The sequence below is a fragment of the Neodiprion virginianus genome, chromosome 2 (genome assembly GCF_021901495.1).
Source record: "Neodiprion virginianus isolate iyNeoVirg1 chromosome 2, iyNeoVirg1.1, whole genome shotgun sequence".
Taxonomy (NCBI): domain Eukaryota; kingdom Metazoa; phylum Arthropoda; class Insecta; order Hymenoptera; family Diprionidae; genus Neodiprion; species Neodiprion virginianus.
This window is the reverse complement of record NC_060878.1, coordinates 272955-293484: the sequence shown is the minus strand read 5'-3', so window position 1 is coordinate 293484 and position 20530 is coordinate 272955. Positions and strand designations below refer to the sequence as shown.

The 20530-nt window shown below is 39.3% G+C and overlaps 3 protein-coding genes across 7 annotated transcripts in view; all 3 read left to right on the top strand.

Annotated features, from left to right (window-relative positions):
* Positions 1 to 44: 44 nt before the first annotated feature.
* Positions 45 to 2747, top strand: LOC124298354 (putative RNA polymerase II subunit B1 CTD phosphatase RPAP2). Of its 3 annotated transcripts, none has more exons than XM_046750234.1 (7): positions 45 to 330; positions 509 to 604; positions 674 to 800; positions 896 to 1867; positions 1954 to 2120; positions 2193 to 2369; positions 2464 to 2747. In XM_046750234.1, the coding sequence occupies exons 2-7, from the start codon at positions 549 to 551 to the stop codon at positions 2633 to 2635; spliced, it is 1671 nt and encodes a 556-aa protein (XP_046606190.1). In that variant the 5' UTR covers positions 45 to 330; positions 509 to 548; the 3' UTR covers positions 2636 to 2747. The 3 variants fall into 3 exon arrangements, with proteins under 3 accessions (XP_046606190.1, XP_046606189.1, XP_046606191.1); XM_046750233.1 differs by having other exon boundaries at positions 46 to 279; XM_046750235.1 differs by having other exon boundaries at positions 48 to 604; positions 674 to 788.
* A 4220-nt stretch (positions 2748 to 6967) lies between these two features.
* Positions 6968 to 12806, top strand: LOC124298347 (4-coumarate--CoA ligase 1-like). 2 transcript variants are annotated; one of them, XM_046750216.1, is made up of 7 exons: positions 8738 to 8924; positions 9021 to 9149; positions 9356 to 9563; positions 10456 to 10937; positions 11203 to 11608; positions 11695 to 11939; positions 12067 to 12806. In XM_046750216.1, the coding sequence occupies exons 1-7, from the start codon at positions 8886 to 8888 to the stop codon at positions 12238 to 12240; spliced, it is 1683 nt and encodes a 560-aa protein (XP_046606172.1). In that variant the 5' UTR covers positions 8738 to 8885; the 3' UTR covers positions 12241 to 12806. The 2 variants fall into 2 exon arrangements, with proteins under 2 accessions (XP_046606173.1, XP_046606172.1); XM_046750217.1 differs by lacking the exon at positions 8738 to 8924 and adding an exon at positions 6968 to 7346 and having other exon boundaries at positions 9021 to 9563.
* Positions 12807 to 14694: 1888 nt separating this feature from the next.
* The window catches only part of LOC124298348 (probable G-protein coupled receptor B0563.6), a 45852-nt gene continuing 40016 nt past the window's right edge, over positions 14695 to 20530 (top strand). The window contains exon 1 of one of the 2 annotated variants that reach the window (XM_046750220.1): positions 14695 to 14762. The gene's annotated coding sequence lies outside the window, so the exon portion shown is untranslated. Of the gene's footprint in view, positions 14763 to 18385; positions 19085 to 20530 lie in introns of those variants that run through there. The other variant, XM_046750218.1, reaches the window with a different exon arrangement.

The following is a 20530-nucleotide window of genomic DNA, read 5'->3' as shown; positions in this document are numbered from 1 at the left end:
TTTTTATTTTTTTGCTTATTCTGCTCCTTGAATCTCGTGATCACGGCATTCTCTTATTAAATTAAAAAAAAAAAAACCTGATATTATCAACGGCAGCGCTTCCAGTGTAGAAATTATTTCTCCACATTTTCGACCGTTTCTTCTATACGTTAAGATCGTTCTCTTTCTATCTAGACTCCATGACTGCACCACCACCTTTAATGCTCCGTGTGCACCACACTCATTTTTAACAACTTGTATGGTTGGCTTATACCAAGACCCGAGCTGTCGGTTTGACAGGTTAGAAGGAGCGATTCAAATTTCCTCGAGATTTCTCTGTAGCATCCAAATGTAGTATCTGTTAATAATGTATCGCAAATATTCCTGAATCAATTGTCAGGCTGTTGGTGGAATATTATCAAACTATAATTGCATGTACAACCTTGTCATCGATAAAACCGACCCTAATCTCACCTAGCGTAACCTAAATATAATTGTTTTTCACGCTAATTCGCCCTTGTTGTCCCAGATATTACAGGTATAAATCATTGAAACATTGAAACACAACGATGACATCAACGTCGAGGAAACGTAACGATGGGAGCAGAACAAAAATGAAAATGAGGTAGGAAATTGATATTTTGCAAGTTTACTGGGTAGTAAGTAAAACATTTAAGTTTCGTTTTATTTCCAGCAAGGAACAACTGCAGCTGGCTCTGACTAAGAAACGGCAGTGTGATGCGAGAGCTTTAGCAATTGTAGAACGGTTGATAGATGATGCAGTCGACCAAACTTGGCTTTTGGAAAATGTAAGACGAATGGTTGCTCAAGATTCCGCAATATTAATGAAATACCACTTTCGTTGTTAATTTATATTGTATACACCGTTTAAACTATGAAATATTTTCTTCTACAGCTGGAGCATATCAATCGATGTCACATGGACGACGTAGTTGAAGAAAGAGCTATATTGAGACGGTGTGGTTATGCTCTGTGCGACAATCCATTGAAATTGAATATAAATCAAAAATATCACATATCGACTCGCAATAATAAGGTTTATGATGTAAGTCGCAGAAAAAATTTCTGCAGCAATAACTGTTATGGAGCAACAAATTACATTCTTGAACAAATGCTCACCAGCCCACTGTGGCTGAGAAATCCGAAAGAAAAGCCTTGCTTCCAGCTGCTACCTCCCACTGGATTAATTAAAAAAAGTACTCCAGGCGATGAAGTTTACCTGGGACGAGAAAACGTCTCTGTTGATTCATGCGAAATACAACAAACTGATAAAGCTATCGTGTCTGACAAATTACCATCAACAGAGAGTAATAATGCGATTGAAAATACTATAAATAATGTACCTGATAATTCCATAAATAAATCAGGCACCGAAATCGTTGAAGGGGATGTAAGTGCTAAAGAAATAGCCAATCTTCACAAACCCGCAGAACCAGTTGCACGCCAAAGTAATAAATGTGATACTTTGGCGGTTGAACAAGATGTTCGATCAAGCATAAACAATATTTCCAAAGTAAATGCAAAACAAGATAAAACGCGCAAAGTACATGGCAAACAAGATGTCAGGAAAAGTAAGGTGGATTCAAGCTGGTTTGTTGAACGTATCAAACATTATTTACAAGAGTGGCTTACTTTGGATTCCTTGGCTCTGTTGTCGGGAGATGTGTGGTTGAAGCAGCAAAAAATAGATGAAATTACGAAACATACAAAGGACAGTAAATTCCAAAAGAAATATGTTGAACTATGCCAAAAAATCGATTCATGCCAAGTAGATGAAGACACTGACGAGGAAGATAGTAAACGCGATTTAAAACCTCTACCAGATTACAGTGTGCTGAAAGAAGCAAGTGCCCAAATAGAGGTCAAGGTATAATAGGATTGGATGTACTGTCATTTGTCAGCAACAAATTGTCTTTATCCAATTCAAATCTACTAGTAGTCTATTTCTCGTAGGTACGAGCATTTTACCAAGGCCAAACTTTGATAGATGCAACAAAACCACCATCAGGTAACGCAGTTGCTAATGAGGAAGGTGATTCCAGTACATTCATGCCAATGCTTGGAGAGCGTGAGCCTAGAACACTCAGGAGACGTATAATTTTGGAGAAACTTGATAAAGTGTAATGATGGTTCTGCATTGAGATTAGATATTCCAAATTAAAGCTCGCATTAACGCTTGTATAATATTTTAGGTTGCCAGAAATGGTGCGTACCTTGGCTGGAGGCGAGTTTGCTGTTGATGGATGTATCAGCACTAACGGGTGTGGAAAAACGGTGAAAGCTCTTGTAAACACCTTTTCGTTATCGGCTAGCAATGTTATCCCTAAGCCTGCGGAATGGAACCTTCTTGGCCTTATTTTTATAAGACTGTGAGTAGCAGATGAACTATTGAGTAATCGTATTTATCATTTCATATATTAAATTTGTTAGAAGACAGTGCATTTGTCTTTAAATTTATCGCAGGTTGAGCACCTCCGAGCCCAGGTTGAGGTTTCTACTGGGTACAGACCGAGCGTCAAAGTATATAACTATGATTCTAATGTCTTATAATTTGGAGCCTAGTGACTTGGACACGCTGGTAGCGGTGGCAACAGACATCCAGTTAGTTAGCAATAAGAATTTTCCAAAAAAATAACGATAATTCGATTTCTCCTGACGCTGACAGATCTTCAGAGATATAAAATGTATGATTCTGGTTTCTGTGATACCACGCAAGCGTGCATGCGAAATAAAATAATAAAAGTGAATTTTTGTCACGTGTTTCACAATACGTAAACCGTATTTCACGGAAATTCGCAACACCTTAAGTAAAAAGAGAAGAGAATGCTGTGAAAGTGAGGACAAGGAGAAGCTAGTTTGGTGATGAAGATGACTGTGAAAGAGATAATGAAACCTCGTTCGATGCGGGACATCCCTCCCAGCTGTAACGTTTTGACTTTACCAAAGAATGGCTACAAGCTTCTATAGTACCCATGGTATAACTCTATGACCCATGGAGAGCGTAATCATAAATGTAAAGTCTCTCCAGTTGTTTAGCAACAGTTATTCCACTCAGTTTACATATACGGAGTTTTTTTTTTTTTTTAGAGAGAGAGAGCACCATCTAATGCAAAGACTTGTTCCTGGTTGGTTAATGAGAGTAGTCGCTACCAGTCGGTACAAAGAAGAGTTTGAGAGAAGCGAGAGAGCTCAGAGTCCTTTCATCCAATGTAAAAGCCTCTTCCGATGATGCCCCTGATACGAGATAGGTTCTTGTTTGCAACTGATTTTCGATTGAAATCGAGTGTCTGCAATCGATCAATACTTACCCTATATACTGACAGTCGATAACACCACTGATGCATCAAGAAAGCTGTGGATGATACAGAACACCTTTATAGAGTTCAGTATAGAGATCGATAGTCGGAAGGGTCGGAACTGAACGAATTATCATAAAAATTCATTACCTCGCTGGTGAAGCCGTGATACTGTGAGTTTTTCGTCCTGATTGTGAGTGTGAAACAAAATTCGACGATTTAAATGAATTAAAAGCACATTGAAAGGGAACCCCTCTGTTAATTGGTTAGAAATGGTTTATGTAGTGCCTAACCAAATAACCCTGGTGAATTATCCAAAGCTTGGACACGGACTCGGGTAGGTTCCTTTACCGTTGCCGTATTTTTACCAGGGCACATTATGCCGTGGCTGTCCATCAGACTCGGGATCCTCAAACATCGGTGGTTGGACACGGTTTGCTCAATGCCGTACACCAAATTATTTAATATGCAGTATATCTCGAGAAAATTGTAAAACACGTAAATCAAAATTGTACACCGTACTTCACGTACAAATACGCGAATGGATTAAGCTGGCTCTTTCAATAAGCTACGGTAATCTGTCTAATTGATAGAGTGCAAAGGTTACTGTAACTCAGTGCCTCTGAAGTATTCTAAGTTTTCGATTAAGTGCGATTTCTGCCTAACTTGCCTCATGCGATATGACGCTGAATTATCGAACTTTTTTTTATTTCTAGGTACAACCCTAAATCCTCAGCGGGAAAGATGTAAGCAACATAACGGATTTCTCGTGGGTTTTTTTCTCGTTTTTTTTTCCACAGTAACAGCCATTGGCCGCCCGACCCTTGTGTACGAGTATATAAAAGAGAGCCGCTTGAGCAGGTTTCAGATAAAATTGGCTGCGTCAATCGCACTCCTGGCCGATATTACATTAGACTCTGTGTATTGAAAGTACGCCTAGTCCCGCGGTAGTTTTACTTCTTTAGTTTTCTTGGAAATTGGGTAGTAAGAAATTGAAATATGTTAGCGGGAGCGTTCGATAATTTTTCTTCTCAAAGTGCCGGTACGCGACAAGGAGGGCGGATGTATGTGACTGCGGGTGCATACGGACGCGTGGCTGGCTGTAAGCTATAACAAGTCGCAATTCTCTGCAAGAAAAGTTGGTAAATATAAACTTCTGCAACTGTAGACAAGTCCAATAACCAATGCGTCTCTGTGTATAGGGATACCGTATACGGTATAATGTGTCACGGAGAAGGTCCAATCTGTTACCCTAAATTGAAACTTTTTCGAGTTTCTGATTCAAGAAAACCATGAATCTTAGTTTTCTGTATTTCAAATCTGGAATCCCAACCTCTCTGGTCTTGTTATTTGCTCCAAATTCATGCACAATAACTTATTAAATAATCAATCAGTTATACCGGCTATTTCGTAAATGGCGAGTTAAAAGATCTATTTCACGATAGTCGAGTAGAATACACAGAATTCATCAACACCTAGTTCTACTGTAACTCAATACGGACTATTTTTGGAATCGTATTAATTTTGTAATCACTGAAAAAGATAACGATGTCGTTACGCGTAATATCACAGATCTTGTTAAGCCAGCCAATTTATTTCCGACGGTCATAATATTCACTGATCAAAACATCATAGGAAATACGGACTCTTAAGGTTTGTAATAGATTTTCACCCCTCATTTATGATTGTCGCAAGTAGAAGTTTTGGGTGCCGTGGACATGAAATGCTTCGTTATTTTTTCATCTATTCTGTTGCGTCTGTGATGCCAGAGATTGAAAATTTCTTCCCCAATTCCTCTGATGGTGTATAATTGAAATAAAAAATAAACTCTAGTGGCGAAGGGCCAAGGAGATAATGGTAATTCCTTAAATCTTTTAATTAAAGTTGTGTCATTTTCTCTCTTCGCGCAAAGAAGGTGAGTTTTTTCTCGAAATTTTAATCAGCAACCGAAGCTTATCGCGTGCGCATTTGCACTCTTCACAGATTAGAATACCTCGTAATTTCAATAAGTTGAGTATAATTCATCGATGCTATTCGAAAGGCATTTGGCATGAAATTCCAGAGTAGCAATCTTGCGAATCCAACCTGAAATATAGACTTGATTTTAGAGTACACGGATCATGTACGAAAAGGTTTGAAGAGATCGTAATTTCCAAATCACAGCAGTCTTCGTCTGTCGATGCCTTCCGTAAAGATTACTGCAATTTTACCAATTGAAAAGATACATTTTTACGATAGCTCGAAATAGTCGAAAAGTTTATGAATCGTTCGTAATTTCCGATAATGGGTTGGTATAGATCCAAGATATATCGTTGAACTACGTGAAGGGATTTTCGAACAGTCACTTGTAAAAAGAAGAAAAAGCGTTTCGCAGGATACCTACGTACATGCGTTGAATTACACAATACGCATCGCGTGACGTGAAGAAACTTGGCGATTTTCATTACTCATCGTTAGTATACCTTTCCTCCGGAAGCAGAACGAGATGGAGCTGGTTTTGGCAGCTGACAAGAGGGTTTTAACCCTTACGGAGTCGCCAACCTTACACCGATTCGGCTTTTATCACGGCTTCCGCGAGTCGCGCTAAGTCCCGTGACACTTATCGTTAGCGTCAAACGTGCGAGAATGATAAACTGCCTATCCTTGAGCAATAATACGAACGTATATTTCGCTATTGGAAATTTCTACGTAATACTCGATCACACTGCTCCATCACTGGCGTAAAATTTGCACAGATGCCGTGATTCGCAGGGATAAGACTCGAAACGTACGTTTTGTTGCCAATTTTCAAACTTATGCACATTCATATCTATTTATTGCAATATTTATTACGGACTCTCTTCAATGATTTCCTATAGAATTTTCTGGAAATTATAGATTCTTAGAGGGGAGTACGCCCTACATATGAGTATTCCACACATCTGCAGTTTAGTATTACGGTATAAAATATCGTCAAAACGTTCGTTTCATGCATTATTATCATTCTCACCCCGATAACTAATTGTTTCAATAATATACCGCAACACGTCTGTTCTAAACTCGGTGCAGTGTGGTGGATGTAAAATTGATGACAATTATTCTTTCCATCTCCGAAGGCGCACATTCACGTGCACATATTAAGCTAGCTCGTGAAAACAATCGTGAATCAGTGACCTCGACGTTGAGGATTTTTTTTAATCTGGCGAGCCTGGCGGTGCCCTCGCGTCTGTGAACTCGAGAAACGATATTTCTGGAAATCTGGCCAGAGTAGTCGATTCAAACCACAAATTCAATATTGTTGCAAAAGGTTCGTGGAAGTCAAGCTTGTAATACATACAAAATGGGGAGGACTTAAAATTTTTTTTATTCTTAAGGCCGGTTTTTCGAACTGTTTGTGGAAATAGTAATTCAAAAAAATTTTGAAATCGGCTATTGATATATAGTATAGATATTGATAAAATTGTGTGTTCTATTTTCGTATATCCCTTCACTGAGATATCAATGTCACAACGAAGGGGAAATTTTTTTGATAGTCGTTAAGTCAAGGCCCATATCTCTGTAAATTTAAAACATTTTTCAATAAAAATTTATGCAAAACAAGTTTAACATACACTTAATAAAATTTCAATAATCCGATCACTTGATAAATCAGTTATCCACGTGAAAAAAATTCTTAAAAATCGGTCAGTTTTTCGACCTTAATACGGACGGGTTCGGATTTATGGAACGGCAATTGTATCGTGCATTCAGCTATCCGAAATTACTACAGTTCGAAAGTAAATGCTGCAATCGAGCACACAGCTGACGAAGAGTAGAGAAAAATTCAACCGTCCAATATTTGAAAAACTATGCTTCGCCAGTCAAAACGGCGCTGCTGCACTTTCCGTGAGGCCCGGAAGGCCGAAACTCACTTCGGTTCGGACTTTGCTCTAGAACACACGCAGCGTGAATACGTACGTCCCTGATGGTCGTGAACAGCCAGTCAGTGATCAACGGCGCGCAACACCGGGCTGCAATTCGAGTGGAAACTGACGAAGCAGTCAGCTGACAAGCATCCAGCAGAAATACCCAGTAATTATCATCGTTTCGCCTCTACCTATGTACATGTATACATATATGGGCATACCCATGTGTAAACCTGAAACTAACTGCCCTCGACGGTCGTCAAGGCGGAAGCGCTGCGGGGAGCAGAGCTATAGTTTGGTTTAGCATCCCTGAATTCAATGCTCGACATGTTGTGCCGAGGTCGGTCTGAGCGTGCGACGAATCGGTCCTTGCCTTGACCCTTTGATTCGCGCCATCTCTTCTTTGCAGCTTTTTTATTTATAAAATCACTTTTTTTTTTTAGCAACAGCTACCGAGTTCTTTGATCCCACGTGGTCCCTGAGGCATTTCCAAGTCTAGAGAAAATATGAAATTTATTTATTAATTGAAAAATAGCACGCGTAAAGAAATGGTCGAAATTTGTACTTTTCAATGATCAAAAGCACTTTCTGTTAATCTACCGTGATAATCCGAATGCCAATTTTTCACACAAACTTCATGTACGTCAAAATAAACTTTCTTCTTGTTGTTTTTGTTTGTCCCCCATACTGGATCCGCCATTTTGAATATTCGATACTCATTTCTGTATAATTATTGTTATGCTCAAATTGTTACGAATATGAATGTCAAGCACAAGAGAAAAGGAAAAAAAATAAGAGACAAAGATAAAAAGGATTGAGAAGGGTGACCGCATTTAAAAAAATGTTTGCGAACAAAAGTACATAACTTTTCACGTTTTCACGTCAAGTATATTCGGTACGTGTAAATATATCCGAACCAATCGTCGAGTTTTCCTTCCAAATTTCATTGCAAACTGTCCGTCTAGTAGAATATGATGCGAATCTTTGAGAGTAGCAAGCGAAGTAGTAAGCTTTGCATTCGGATAACGAATCTTTTCTCCTAATTATTGTTTAATATTATTCGATCAAAGTTTGATCCAGTAAGTCGTCAGTGCACAAGGGTTCTTATTGTTCGTACATGAAGCTCAATATTTAAATATGATTGTGTTTTATTTTGTAAATAATTAAGCTAGGGTACATCAACTCTAGTGTAATATGTAGATTAAAAAATATTCTTTTCCAAAAACTCCAATTTACACGTTGCGTAACTGATGTTCAACAACATGGGTTTAACCGCGTTGTGCAATGTAACAGTCGATTATTTCACCAGTATAAAGTACAAGTGCTCCCAGCGATCGCAACTGCATGACGCGGTAAAACTGCATTGGGCAATACCGAATAGATGACGAGAAGAACCAAATGACATCAGTAATTTAGCATTTCTCGTGGTGTTTTCCACTCGCTACTATCTATATCTCGCCTCCCTCCATCAGCCGGGTGTCCTAATTAATTATCAAAACCCAAACACCTTACTCATGCCATTATACAGTGGTTTAGATGTTATAAATACGTTGAATACACCATTTCCTTCTCGTCCCAATAAAGTTCACGTCGAAGGCAGTCGGGTTTCTAATCTTTGAACGCTGTGTCTATTAGTGATTGAAAAATTCATTGACGGTTTGTTCGAGTCACTACAACAATCCATATTTTATGTTTAATACCGAAAATGACCCGCGATAAATTTTTTGAAAATACGAAGATACAAGTAAGTATCAAATGCTAGCAGCGATGCTTGCGGGTTACTTTCGATTTCTTATTTAGAGAGTCGAGATAGTTCGTTGATACAAAATTTTGTTTTTAGAATGGTGCGGGATTCAGAATTGAAAACAACATATTGAAAGGCGACGAGGTCCACTTTAACGTTAATTACAATAATGTTGGGAGGTTTGTACTGGATAAATTGGAAAGTAATCCAGATGCGCCGAGTCAGGTAAATGTGTGGGCTTGCAAAATGTACAATGAAAAGTCTAAGCTGTGGCTGGTTTGATTGTTTAGAGTTACATTTAGTTCGAGCATAGTAAAGATAGCGATTGCATAAGAGTTACATTTAGTTCGAGCATAGTAAAGATAGCGATTGCATAAGAGTTACATTTAGTTCGAGCGTAGTAAAGATAGCGATTGTATACCCTGATTCAGATTGATACCGCCACCGGTAAAGTATACGCATGTAAAGAGGTCAGAGAACGAAGCGTTAGGTGCGCTCTGTGGATGAGGTCACAGGGCTTGCTTCCACGGGACGTCGTCGCGATCTGTAGCGAACATCATTTGGACGCTGCGTTGCCCTACTTTGCGTCATTGTACCTCGGAGCTACCTTTAGTCTTTCGAGTACTTCGCTGGAAATAGGTGATTGATTTACACATGATTATTATAATGGTGTTGATGGTTTATCATTAGATCGATTCCTTCAACCCTTTGTCGTAGTGGCAAGTATTCTTTTCACCTATTTTGTATACATTTTTTTTGAATTTAGAGAACCTTTTAACATATTTCTTGGCGATTTTTTGCTATTTCTGATAGTATACTAGTAGCTTTTCAATATTCGAGAGTAATTATTGCGATATAATTTAAATTGTAATTGTTAGAAACAAATTGATTGAAAAAAAAATTTTTAATTCGAAGAGTAATTCACATCCGAGACAATTATCCCTTTAAACGTACACATGTTTTACATAAATTTTAAGTTATTGGGCTCACTGATTACGAATCTGAAAGCGGATTGAAAAAAATCAAGGTGGCGGATCCAATCAGCGACCTCGAAGACCTCTGCATACATTTTTTTTGACCATTTTCGATCGAATTTGAAATTTTTGTCCACCATATTGGATTCACAATCTTGAACATTGAAAATTGGCTTTCAAATTCATAATTAGCGACCCTGAAACCCCCTGCATAGAGTGTTATGACCGGATTCGATCAAGTTTGAAATTTTCGTCAGTGATATTGAATGCGCCATCTTGAATTTAAAAAATCTAACATCAGGTTCGTAATCAACGATTCCAAAAACCATAATGAATATGCTGCGAGTTTTCGTGGAGCCGGGTGGGCTGATACGCATGCGCCAACACACACATGTGTTACGCAGTCAGTCTGGCTGCCTGTTGTGTGACGTTGGTTGACAATAATTGTATTGTCAGCCTGGCTGATTGCGTGAAATATGTGAGTGTTTGGTGGTCTACCCGGCTCCACGAAAACTCAGGGTATAATTTCTATTCAAGAGATGGAACTATTATTGCAGCGGACTTTCACCACCGGTTTACCATCCTCGGACCGAAAATGATATTTGTCAGTGAGAATGCAGTCGCAGCTGTTACCGCGGCCGTTAAAGCAGCAAAAATTGATCCAAAAATAATTGTTTTTGGCCAATCTTCTGGTTTTCTCGACTTCGAGAGCGCAATTGCAGAACCAAGTGCCGACCAAGTCAGAAATTTTGAGTGTACCCCGATCGAGTCCTCGAGAGAAACTGCTTCGATAATGTTTTCCGCCGGTACAACTGGTTTGTCAAAAGCTGCCGAGATAAGCCACGCATCTCTCCTGATGCAAGCGTGCGCAACATCAGAACAGTTCGGTATGGCCGGAAAAATTTGCCTGCACTTTGGAATATTTGATTGGATCACTGCGATACACTTTACATTCATGAGTCTATGCTTGGGAATTCCTAGACTGATAGTAAAGGCCTTCGAAGAGCAGTCAGCATGCGCCTTGATGGAAAAGTACAAAGTAAATCATGAACCTTGGTAGTTTAAGTATTTTTTGCATCTCCGACAGCGGAGTCAGCGGCATAACAACTTTTTCCAACATACGCTTGGAAAGTTAGATTTGCGAAGCCTGTCGAGTATGCGTAAAGCGCCTCGTTTCTGAACAGCAGCGCGACAAGCGAGGCTCGCGCATGAGCTCTAGGATTTTCAATTTCACACACTAGCGCTTTAAATAATGCGTGTCGCCCTCTTTACGCGCTTGGAACATAGCATATTATTATTTCCAGGTAAACTGGGTTTTCATGTCTCCGAGTATGATCAACAAATTAGTGAAATCCAACGCGTTGGAAACACACGATCTTTCATCCCTGAATCGATTTATGTATGCCGGGGCACCGTTATCCGCAACGTCTTACGAAGCCCTAGTCAAGCACTTGCCTAAGGCCCAGATCACCGGAGCTTACGGAATGACGGAGCTCGGTGGTTACTTGGCAATTCAGCCGACTAACTCAAGGCCTGACCAGGGCTCATGCGGCAAAATTCTTGAGAATGCCCAGGTGAAGGTGATCGATCCGGATTCAGGGCGCATATTAGGGACCGGAGAAAAGGGTGAATTATTGCTGAGGACTGCCTTCATGATAAATTCTTATTACAAAAATCCTGAAGCTACAGCTAAGATCATTGACAAGGAAGGTTGGTCGGACTGCAAACCTCTTTCGCAATATTATACTTCGTACAGTCGTTTAATGTCGAAATATTGGTATTATTCTGTAATCAAGGATGGATCCACTCCGGGGATCTCGGATACTACGACGAAAATGGGAATATTTTTGTCATCGACAGAATGAAGGAGTTGATCAAGTATCATGATCATCACATATATCCATCCGAAATCGAGAGCTTACTGCTTACTCATCCCAGAGTCAAGGAAGTCGCCGTCGTCGGCCAACCTCGTCCTGGTGCCGACGATCGTCTTATGGCTTTTGTGGTCACGACAGTGAACTCCTACAATATCAGCAACGAGGTGAGTGATTGTGTACCTAATTCTGAGGATTCTCAAATACACGTATCGCCGCCGTAGCTTGAACCTACCGATCGATCTATAACCGTGCATCAGGTCGAATAATTACAATTTAATTGACATATTTCAGGTCATTAGAGCGGAATTAGTTGACCTCGTGGCCGCCGAACTTTCAGATTACAAACAACTTCGTGGAGGCGTCTCGTTCCTTGAACACATGCCGAAATCGCCGGCTGGGAAGATCCGACGTGAAAAACTGCGACAATTGGCAAGATATATGCTAAGAGCTGAAGCCGCGGCTTGAAATGTGACCGCAGCTGTCGAAAATTGACTGATTATAACCATCTGAACTCAGTTAAAGATAGTATATTACGTACCAAGGGCGGCAAATGACCCCTCGCTTTTGGTATACACCATTTTTTTGTAACACATGAACAGATTTTGCCTTTTTTCCCTTACTGAAAGTCCGTGATCAATTCGCATTGCTCAATGAAGTGATATATGTATTTTTTAATACACTTGTCTGAATAGTGGGGCTTTGCGTATAAACAATTCACCGGAACGAAAGTAGCCAATTTCATCTCAATGCTGCAAGGATCGGTTCGCAACTCCTTCCCGGTGCAAGTTGATACAACTATAAGAAATGTTTGAAAATAAAAAATAAAATTTATGGAAATGATCGTTTATTAAACACAGTAGTATATTTCGAAATCTTAAGACCGATGTTGCAAAAAAATAATACGAGATTATACACTTCATTACGAAATAATACGAGTAGATAATGTTTCGAAAAATAATAATAGATTAGCAGGTTGAAATGAATTTACCTCGAAATACTAAAAATAGTGACATGTAAAAAGGGTATAACTAATAGTGATTTCAATCGCTGACAATAATATTACAATTAGAAAAAGTGTAATTTCTACCATTAATAACAATATGATGAAGATTACTTATTTTCTGTTCAGCTTCGGTACCTTTTCTACTTTTTTGCTGTTTTCCTCTCTTCGGCTTATAAAATTGACTCCATTTGATATAAATTGACACAACGCATGAACTGTATTAATTTTTCCCTTTTTAATGCGTGTCTACTTGTACAAAGTGCTTTTATAGCTTCTGACAATTTTACAACGAAGGAGAGTAAATACGTACTAACATACCACAAGTAACAACAAGCAGTAGGTAGGTGACTTCAAATATCATCGAACTAATTTACTTCACCCAACTAACAAACGTTTTACCCAAAGACCTATGGTTAGATTTCTCCATAAAAAGATATAACCTCCACCCCTGCCGTATTTTCGAATGATAATCGAGAAACATGTTACGGGATGGTTAACGTCATTTTTATTGATGGCCCTAGGACTTGATGGCAAGTCAATTATATTGGGTAAGACAGATCATGGAATTGGCTTACCTGGCACATCCGAGTTGGCAATTTAATGAGGCAAATTGCTTTCGAGGCGAGACAACTAACAGAGCGGGAGAAACCATCCGAAAGCCGGCCATAATGGGGATTTCCCGGGAACGGGGAATTCCGGTTCTGCGGACATGTATCTCACGAGGAATGTAGGCTCAACGGCTTTCAGCCACTATCAAATTGTCTTTACACAGTGGGTTAATGCGGCCGGTAAAAGGAGTCACTGTTAGCTGCGGAAGTGGGGATTAAAAAATAATCAATTCGTAGGTGGGACAAATCGAAATTGGAGAAAGCGCCGTTAAAATTAATCGATCATCGAATAAAACTTTGTCCAAAAGTCCATGTATACCTATTAATACGTGTTTTTCGATATTCGTAATCAAGCTTTTCCGATTGCAGCACGATTATCTGTATTTGTCGTCTGCTGTGCAGGTCAAATGGATGGTAGCAGACGACACCAGTGGCCTTGAGTCGGTCAAACTTTATCTTGGGGGGTGGTCGGCAAATTATTATTCACGCGCGTGCTAATAATATTATTCCAAGCAATTGAAAAATCCGTCTCGACATTTAGTTTCTTTCTTGTTTTTGTCTGCGGTAATCAAGGGAGTGAAATGCAAAGTTAAGCCGACGAATTAAATTTGCCTGTTTACCATCCCCGTAAAATTCTTTTGCAACATTGTCTACCGCGTATCTCGGTAGGTTGGAAAAGCATTCAGAAAAAAATATCTATTGCTCTGTAATCAATTACCATTAAAAATAAAATTCACAAAAAACTTCATCGCTGCGAAAAGTGCAGGTGTGTACGTAAAACTCGTATTTAGTGTATTATCGAGCAGCAAGAAATAACAACTCGGTGAATCCTTTTAAAAAAGTAATCAAGTTATATAACGACGAGAAATCTATCTCTACCTCGTGTCATTTATTCGACTACGACATAAACATTTATCCCTTTCTCGAGATTATGTCTTATTCGAAAACATATTTCAACCGCGTCCTTTTCTACGGTATGTTGTGCCGACGTAGTGATGTTTGCAAATTTCCTACAATCATGCGACCTGGTATTTTTATTTTGCATCGACACTCGTAAAATGATTGATTAAACAGAATTTTCCAGAGAGAGAGAGAGAGAGAGACTGTCTTCGAGAAGACAGGTTGAATTGGCCGAAGATATATATATACCTCGTGATTGACCTTATGAGTCAAATTACGTTTAGTCATTGTTTTGATTTCAAACGGGTGTAGTTGAATCGTTACAAGTATAAACAATGCAGCTACCTGTGGCGCAGCAATGGCGTGACTTCTTCGTATAAATTGTTGATCACGAGTAGGAATGTTCAGTCTTATGTTACACGCTACAATAACGAGTTGATATTTAGTGTTGAAATATATCTTCAGTAACGTAGAAGGTGAGTGGTATTGGAAAATGTCCTCACGATGTCAGAACCTGGTTGTCGGCGCTGTTTTATCGCCTCATAACCTAAGTTTTTCATTTTAATGGAGGAAATCGTAATTCTTGGGGTTGCAAATTACTTGTGTCACGTAAGTTAATGAAAAGTAATCAATAATATACCTGTTCTACCACCCGCACGCGAAAAATTACCGTCAACGGTCAGCTGTCAGCCTGCAATGGTTGCATTATTTTCATTTTTTTCCAGCACATCACTCATTGCAAAGTGACAGTCCCAATACCTAATAATTTGCTGCGAAATTGTTTTTCGTCTCCTAGCAGCACTCATGATGACTGAAACTTCTCAGTTACAGATTTTTTGGAACATTATACTGAGAAAAAAAGTTTAACCCGTGTTATTTGCACAAGGAACTTCGACTATCTTAGAAGATGAGGTAAAAATCTGAAAAAATTAGGGAATTGTTTTTTAATTATTTGACGTTGATTTGGGGGATGAGGCGGAAAAAATTCATCAACACCCTAAATAAGGACCACCCTAATGTGTATACATATAGGTATATTTACCGTCATTGTTATACGTATCGCCACGATTCACTCCAAGGTCTGAATTTTTTAGCCACGTTCTTTGTTTACCCCGAACGGTGAGGAAAACCTATATAAATCATCGAGTGGGTGTTGAATAAGTGAAAAAGTATCGCTTTTGTCAGGCAAGAATGTACGGTCGTCGATCGGATTCAGCCCGACCAAATTGTTACTGAATGGCTCGTGTATTACACATTGTATAGCCGCATTATCGGTTATTCGATGGCGAAACCGCACGATTCGCATTCAGGCGAAAACGAAAGCGAGTAAGGAAAATTAAATAAAAAAAGGCATCTTGCGATTGTGTAATTCACAATTACAATCCGATATACGTACTGCACAACTTTTTCTCCTTCACAATTTGGAGAACATCTCGTCTCACAATATTATTTTTATTCAACGAAAAAACAAATTTTTCCGATGATGATTAGGTACTTTACTTAAACCGGTTGTATCCACGCCGCATAAAACAATCATCAGAACATTGTAATACTTTAATCCCTGCCCGGGTTCTTCGGTAGGCTCTATCTTGCAGGTGCCTACGCTTACCTCGCGCAGAGCATAAATTAATTTATCAAAATTTAATAATCTTACCTTGTATGTGTACATACCGGGGATCGGGGAACCTTGCAAACGACTTTATTCTGTGCCTACGTACACCTTCATCGAAGGTTTATTCGAGATATTTTATCCTTGACTACCTAACCGTGATCAACGGTCTTAAACTTGCGGCGAAGCGAGCGATTGAACGACTCGTGTATTACACATTTTACAGCTGTATACATACTATTGGTTGTTCTATGGCGAATCCTTCTGATTGTTATACTATAGGCTGAAAAGAAAGGAAAGGAAAAAAAAATTACGTGCAAATGTATAATTTACAATTAGAATCGGAAATACTGCGCACCTTTTTTCCCCCCCACTAAATTGGCGAACATTTCGCCTCGTAGTATTATCTTCATTTAACGAGAAAATAAATTTCTTGGATATCGATTACTTTATTCAAGCCGGTTGTCCTCGCAGAATATAATGGGCGAAACATCGTAATACTTCAATTTCAGCCCGGCTTCTGTGCTAGGCTGTATCTTGTACGCGCGTGGGGCATAAATTAATCTAAGGAAATTGAATATTTTACGTTGTATCCACACGTACCGGGGATACGGGAACGTTGCAAACAACGCACAAGGTGAAAATTTCGTATTGTTGGATTACGGTTTCGACGGTTATAGGTTATATCGCATTCGTAAATATTGGGCATGTTTCACGGGTCGCCCGCGGTGGCGCTGCGGGTTGATGCTCCATTGCCAACGTAACCGCGTTGTCCAAGATTTAGTCGTTTCGCCCGTTTCAGAATCACTGACCCCAAGTGTACATAGACAAAGCGAGATGGATTCTGACAGATTCAAAGCCGCCCGTGTCATCCGCTATGCAGATAAACAGATGGCAACAGACGACATCGGTGGTCAGTGTCGCCAACGTAGGGGTTTTACCCGTAAATTTATTGGGAAAACAATTGCGGCGGGATCTTTCTTAGGGGGGAAAAATGTTTGGAGATTTTTGTAAGGAATTAAAAAATTTTTCTCGGAGGGTGAAAAAAAATTATTTCTTAGTTTAACAAAATTTTTTCCCATGAATATGGACATTAGAGTTGCTATTGTAATTTTTTTAATATCTTATGATAGGTATTCGGCAAACGGCCAAGTTTTCCTACAAATTGTAGGCTAATCTACAACGAATACCCGGACATGCGGTAAATGTCTACAATCTGATTGCTGTCCGTAGAAACGCGTCGGTACGAGTCTTAAAATTTTGCTAGACTTTAGTCAAACGGATTCTACGAAAGCGTCACCAGCTGCCGTTGTAAACCATGTAAGTACAGATTCCCTATCCTCCAACTTCCTACTGAAGCGGTTTAACGGTTACGGTTTACGGTCACGGACATTGTAAACCGTCCTATAGTTCGCCATTGTGGTTAGCGGTGATAGATGGAGATTGATACGTTTTTCGCGCCGTTAGGATATCAATATTCTATCACGATGTAGGCGTATAAAATTTCTCCCGAATTCCTCAACTATTAATTCGGCTGGTATCAATACGGAGACAGCTAAGAGTCTCAGGATCTTATCGTTTGTTCGAAATTTTTCACGGATATTTCTTATCAAATTCCGAAATTACAGTTAGGGTTTTGATGAAATTTTTTGTCCTTGTGAAAAACATTTTTTATCGCAGAAAATCGGAGTTTTTACTAAATAAGGTGTATTTAAAAGTAACGGTCCTCCATATTTTTGTTTATAACGTATAGAAACATGAGCTTAAAATAATTATAAAATGAGGAAAAACTTTTTTTGTCTTGTCATTTTTTCGCTATACATTTGTTAAAAATTAAAAAAACATGCTATATAAGATGAAGAAAAACAATGAGGCAGTCCAAACGACAATTTCATACAAAGTTATTAAGATATAAGATTGCATAAATCATTCCCTCATACAATCGTTACCATGTTGACATATTAGGAGTGTTGCCAGGTTTTAAAAATTTAAGGTTGCGTTCAAAAATGTCATTCGATGCGATCATAAATCGAATACTCGTAACTCGTATATTAGCAATATTTGATCCATAAGAATGTTGTTACATTTACGATGAAAAACTTTTTTCTATTATTCTTCTCGGACTGAGGGACAAGGTGAGGGACTGATGTTTAGAGCATTAAATTCACCAAGTTTTTTTCTCCTCGACTGCATCTAGGTTTTTGCTTTTATCAATCTTAGCGTCAATGGCTTGGACGTAAATAAAAATGTTACATCGATAACAAATGCACGCGACTCAGCACTGTAATAACTCGGTAGTTAAATTTCGGAATTTGATGAGAAATCGCCTCGTAGTCGCGGTGGTATAGGTATGCACGAGTGTACAAGGGGGTAGTACAACTATCGCGCCGTTCGGGGAACGCATGCGTCCCCCGTGGAGAATCAAGTTCAACCTGGAGGATTGAACCACGGTGGCTCAGTTAGCGCCGCGACGCGACGCGACGCAACGTCCTCGACAGGCGTACTCCGTCGTCTTGATCCCCGTTCACGATAAGGCGAAGTTGTAAAAAGCAGGAGGGTCGTTGGTCGACCTCTAACGATAAATATAAATTAAATCGCATCGCGCTATGACGAGCTTTTCAGCCCTCGCTGTTGCAAATAACGAAAAACAGCTTGCCTCCACCAGACTAGAGAAACTTTCGGCATTTCTGTACGACGGCAAGAAAGCGGAATCCAGCTGGCGCTCCTGAGACTATAATATTGCTCGTTAAATTTTAGAGCCTCTGTTATATAAAGCTTATTGCGGTTAAAACTGGAGGAGAGGTAACCGACCAACTCGGATAAAGGCTCGCCTAGATTTTTTTTTTACCTTTTTACCCTTTCGTCAACGAATATTCGCGCCTCGTTGCATCAATTGTGAAATTTCCACGCGCCGTCCCAGTCGTACTATAAAATAGCCAGATTCGCGGTAACGAATATTCGACCGTCTCGCTCAACCCCATTTTACAAGTCAACTCTTGCACACCGTGTCCAAACTTTTATCCTCTCACATACGAGAGCGCCGATATCTAATGGCATCGTGTGAGCCGTTCTAAAAAGTGTGAATTTTAAATCGAGACTAGCTTTCGCCGTTCGCGCTCACGAATTGAATTATTAAATCGCTGGAATCACTTGAAGAATAATTGCGGAGGGTTTTCCTGCGGAGATAAGGTAACGATAGCCAACAAATTCGATTATTATAATGCTCTTGTGTGTTTTCATAAAAATTTTTTACACTTTTTACGGAGCTCGTTACAATTGTCGAGTATCTCGTGTCGTGTAATACTGACAATCAGATACAGTTGTCGTATGCATATATACATATGATAATTAGGAAAGTATAATTTCTGCTGAGGAAGGTTTACCGCAAGGGTGATTTAATTTTGTGCAAATAATTTACCGTGGCGAGGCAAGAAGAAGGCCTACCGACTTTGTATTTTTATTTTCGAAAGTACTATCGAGAACAAGGTTTTGCGTATGTTATACGTTTGCGTACAGTAAGGAATTTATCCCGTGATCCATCAGCTTTTACAACCAATCTCATATCGGTCGATTGCAGATTCAAACTTTCGAACGGAAGTGATTTATACGTAAAAACAGTTCGAAACTTAAGTATAGTTTCGCACCCTGTATTTTAGGCCTGAAACTTACCGAACTTTGCGAAAAATCAATAGTCTAATCAATTTACCTGCAGTCTACGATGATAGCTTGCTTGCAATTGCTAACCAATTGCAAGCTCTGTTCAATATCAACAAGACGATCGATTCGAAACTGGGAAAATTTCATGCATTCATTCGCACGAGATGGTACGAGGAATAAAAATGTATACGATGTATCCGTGTAAGTATGACCTGGATGAAGGATAATCCTACACCGGGAGCAGCGAGTGTTATAAATATGTGTCAGCGTGGCTGTAGGTTTCCACGTGCGTATCATTTGGGCCAATTGTGAAACTGGAAACAGCTGGACTTCCCGGAGGAAATCAAGTTGATATGGGTGTAATTATACGCGTTATTACACACCGTTCGATGAGTTCGATCATGAATCGTTTCAATTCCATCTCAATTGCTAATTCCAAGACTAATTGTTATTGGGCTCTTCTTCTAATTTTGCATATTACAATCGTAATCGCGATGGCACTTGATCAATCTCAGACTCGTGAATTTAATTGTAACCGTGATTTCGCTGTTAATTTTGCTACTCGACAGAACAGCGTGTAATCTGTACGCGTAACTGTTAGACGACTCCAGGGAGTCTCGCAGCTTGGGTATTCTAAGTAGGTATTGCAATCGCTATATTTAGGTATATGGTACAAGGAAAGTAAGGTAACACTTTGTCCTCAATATTTGCTAAATTGGAACAGTGAAAAAATTCAATTATCGATTATTATCCGTTTAGGGGGGTACAGTCTAAAATCATACCTATTTGTAGGTGCTATTTTTAAAGAAAATGAAAACACTTGGAGCAATTTGATTTCAGGACTTTATTATTCATAGTTTCAAGAACATTTCAGAATTTATTCATTGAAGTTAAGAAGAAAATGGCGGCATGGCGCATATAAGTAGCAAATTACCACGTTTTCAATCCGTTGGCGCGGATTCCTCGGTCAATTTTTAT

What these genes read in the sequence shown, in the direction of transcription:
- LOC124298347 (XM_046750216.1), top strand. Translation starts at nt 8,886, where the DNA reads ATGACCCGCGATAAATTTTTTGAAAATACGAAGATACAA. An exon ending in GAGTACTTCGCTGGAAATAG is followed by an intron (nt 9,564 to 10,455) that starts GTGATTGATTTA and finishes CTATTATTGCAG; the next exon opens with CGGACTTTCACCACCGGTTT. An exon ending in CCTACAATATCAGCAACGAG is followed by an intron (nt 11,940 to 12,066) that starts GTGAGTGATTGT and finishes GACATATTTCAG; the next exon opens with GTCATTAGAGCGGAATTAGT.
- LOC124298354 (XM_046750234.1), top strand. Translation starts at nt 549, where the DNA reads ATGACATCAACGTCGAGGAAACGTAACGATGGGAGCAGAACAAAAATG. An exon ending in AGAACAAAAATGAAAATGAG is followed by an intron (nt 605 to 673) that starts GTAGGAAATTGA and finishes TTTTATTTCCAG; the next exon opens with CAAGGAACAACTGCAGCTGG. An exon ending in GGCCTTATTTTTATAAGACT is followed by an intron (nt 2,370 to 2,463) that starts GTGAGTAGCAGA and finishes AATTTATCGCAG; the next exon opens with GTTGAGCACCTCCGAGCCCA.